This window comes from Stegastes partitus, unplaced genomic scaffold, assembly GCF_000690725.1.
Source record: "Stegastes partitus isolate 25-593 unplaced genomic scaffold, Stegastes_partitus-1.0.2 Scaffold180, whole genome shotgun sequence".
Taxonomy (NCBI): Eukaryota; Metazoa; Chordata; class Actinopteri; family Pomacentridae; genus Stegastes; species Stegastes partitus.
This window is the reverse complement of record NW_007577911.1, coordinates 364,200-367,544: the sequence shown is the minus strand read 5'-3', so window position 1 is coordinate 367,544 and position 3,345 is coordinate 364,200. Positions and strand designations below refer to the sequence as shown.

The 3,345-nt window shown below is 41.6% G+C and overlaps 1 protein-coding gene across 1 annotated transcript in view; it reads left to right on the top strand.

Moving 5' to 3' along the window:
• Nucleotides 1-336: 336 nt before the first annotated feature.
• LOC103356040 (disks large homolog 1-like) overlaps nt 337-3,345 on the top strand; it is a 77,318-nt gene continuing 74,309 nt past the window's right edge. The window contains exons 1-2 of the mRNA XM_008280084.1: nt 337-968; nt 1,663-1,794. Coding sequence (XP_008278306.1) covers nt 950-968; nt 1,663-1,794 — 151 coding nt within the window. The 5' untranslated portion in view covers nt 337-949. The remainder of the gene's footprint in view (nt 969-1,662; nt 1,795-3,345) is intronic.

Below are 3,345 nucleotides of genomic sequence, written 5' to 3'. Positions count from 1 at the left end.
ATCTCGTAGGCAGCACACAGACGTCCCTCCACAAGTCAGAACCTGCAGACAGAAACTCCGGAGTGACTGGTAGGTGTTAGCTGACGGTTCCTTCATGAAAAGCGGGGACAGCTGACATCTTTTTCAACTCGACATTGATGTGGCGTGTTTGAAGTGCTGCATCCTTAATCCTGCGTTTTAGCTTGTAGGCACGTGAAAAAACTTCAGGCACAGCCCGTGATTCATGATGAAGGATGTGGAGCAGCTGCTCTGACCGAGGACCTGCCCAGGACCGGCACACCGCCCCGGCCGCGCTTCGTCGTGGACGGAGCAGAGCGCGTTAACCCAGGCCGCCCTCAGCCTCACGGCTCTTTCACTCCGGGACACTGAAGCAGCTTCTCTACAAGCAGGTCGTCCGAGTGAGGACTTGACGGCTCGGTGTCCACCCGTTGCCTCCTCTGGATCGTCTTGTAAACCTTTCATGTTGTGAGGCGCCTTGGACCTGCAGCCACCAGTCATGACAAGGCACTTATGCTGTGTGCCAACTCTCCAGTCAGAGGAAGTTTCACTGAAGTGAACCCAGACAGAACCTCATGTGCAGAATGTGTTAAAATGCTGGTTCACAGGTGTTCTCGCCTCAAGGACCCTGAAGCAGTCCATGATCAGTAGGCAGAGACTGCTACAGAGGACCTCACCTGAGCTTCCTGTGGATTACTGAGCATAATGTCATCTGGGACGGAGACACCTGTGACCACATCACCACATTGGGCTCATTTCTAGTCAGTGGACTTGCTTCATGAACCCCGGTGGTCCCTGGAGTCAACTTTGAGAGTCACTAGTTTACGTTGTCTCCTCAGAGCATTTAGAGAAAAGCAAAGTTTACCAAAACCTTCCCTGTTTCTGTACCAAGAGAGAACTGTGTGGCCATGCGTTGACGACTGAATAGGAAAGTCCACAGAGTCACAGAGCCATGCCTATCAGCAAAAAAGGTGAGTTACCTTATGTGCCAAACATAACGACACCTCAGCTCTCATGAACTTAGCAGACAGTGTAATCGCATAATGTGAACACGCTAGATGCTGTTACATCACTGAGAGTGCATTTGTCCACACTTTATATAAATCATCTAAACCCAAAGTTGGTTGTTGAAAAGCATGTGGACGAAACATTTAATCCTTTCCAGTTTGAACACTGCCCCAGTTGAACAAAAAAAACAATGATTTCCCCAGGATGATGTAGAAAAACCAGAGTGGTCTGCACAGAGAACCAACCTGAAGCCCATCTAACTTCTTTAAGGTGAACTGGAATACAGCCTGACCTCATCACCAACACCAGTGGTGGACCTCACAACATCTGGTGGAAAGCTGGTTCACTTTTCATATGGCTCAATTGTTGGGGTATCCATGGTGCTGCCTGGCCACAATTTTATATCACAGTCCTGTTGTGGTTAAGTGTGAACAGGGGCTGTGCTTGTGCATGGTGTGGGTACAGTTATCTAGGAACACAAGCTCAGTTTGCACCTCTCCGTTTTTACAGACCATAGTTGTAGGATTGGTGTGTTTTTTTTGTATTGTCACATCATGCTAAATGTTGTGCTTGATGGACAAATATACTGTACACATTATTATATGAAGAAAAGAAAGCAAGGAAAGCCCAGAGCTTTATCTCACACCTTCTCTGCAGACACAGCTCGAGCTTTGGGGTTTCTGGAGGAGTACTGCACTAAACTGAGGAAGCCTGAGGAGCAGCAGCTCAAAACTGCCATTCACAGAGTGATGGGGATTTTCAAAACCAACCTGTTTGAAGCTCTTCTTGGTAAGTCAATGCAGAACAACAGAACGACTTCTATTTCCTGTCAAGTTGATACTGTGGTGATTTTCTTCTAAATGTACACGTCACTGTTTTACTGGCTCTGTGATGGGACATTGCAGATTGACGGGGTGGTGTGTGAACATAATTCTTTAATGATTAGCTAATTTTTATAAACAAATGATAACCTGCGATATACAATAGGCAAGTAGCTTTTTGTTATCAATGGCTGGATAATGAATATTTTTATGGCGGATACAGAGGCTCTCACTATGACTGCAGTCCTCGTAATGGATCCTCAGTTTGATCAGTCTCGTCTTTGCACCAAACGAGTTTCTGTGCACATCCTGCTTCAGTAGCACGAACATGCAGCCAGAGTTGGAGGCTGCTGAAAGCTTGCTGTGTTTAATTATTGCCATATAAAATGTAGTTGTACCAAACAGAGCCATGGAGTGTGTTGGTCCTTTTATTCATTTGTATGTTTTTGTAATTTATGTAACAATGATCAACAATAAGACAGGTCCGAAGAACACAACAGTGAAACAGAAAGCAGCCTAATATGATGGTTTGTAGCATCATTAAACCATGATTACACTGAATTACATTACAGACTCTTCAAATAATTTAAATACATCTGCCCCACTGTTCACATGTGCACGCCTTCCTCTCTCTCACCCGTAACTGCACGGTCTCTTTTGAGTGTTTCTCTGAAGTGATGAGAGTTTCAAACTTTGCTTAAGCAGCAGTATTTTCTGTTTTATAATTAAAAAAAAAAAAAAAAAAAAGTAAAAATATATCTAAAACCAAGTCACTACATCTTAATCCAATATAATACACATGGCCTGTAAATGACGATTGCATTACTACAGCAGTGGTGATGAAAACTACATTCATATTATTTTACACTGACAGTACCACTCTGAAGCTCATTGTTTAATCTATCATCTTAAATCTTTCAGTACACATCAACAGCTGTCACTGTATGAAGCAAAAACTACAGTATTCTACTACTTCATAATAATTACATGCAGAAAACCAAAATCAAAGCCTTATCTACATTTTTTATATCTACAATTTTGTTGTTTCAGTTTGTTATTTGCCAAATAAATAGAAATGCTTTTTTTTTTTTTTTTTTTTTGTTTTTTTTTTTTTTTTTTTTAGTTTTGAACAAGTTCTTGAAAGATTTCTATATGTGTATATATAAGTAAATTTACAGACTGAAAGTACATTTTACAAATCCCCCCTACCTAAGCCACAGTGCAGTCGGTTCTTTTGATTTACAATGTGACTTTTAATTGTGAAGGGATCAATGATTTCATCTTTCTCCATCTTGGATGTAAATTTGGATTCAACATTGATAGCTCTACTCATGAGTTACACTCTTAGCCAAGTGTTGTAGTTATTTTTATATCAGAGTTGTATAATGCCAGGTGAAGCTTGTCCTCTGCTTCACAGAAATGTATAAATCCTTTTTCCTTGACCCTTGTTTTCAGTAAAAAAGTTGAATCTCAGGTTTCAGTACATGAGATTTTTCTAACTTACGCTATACTCTTAGCA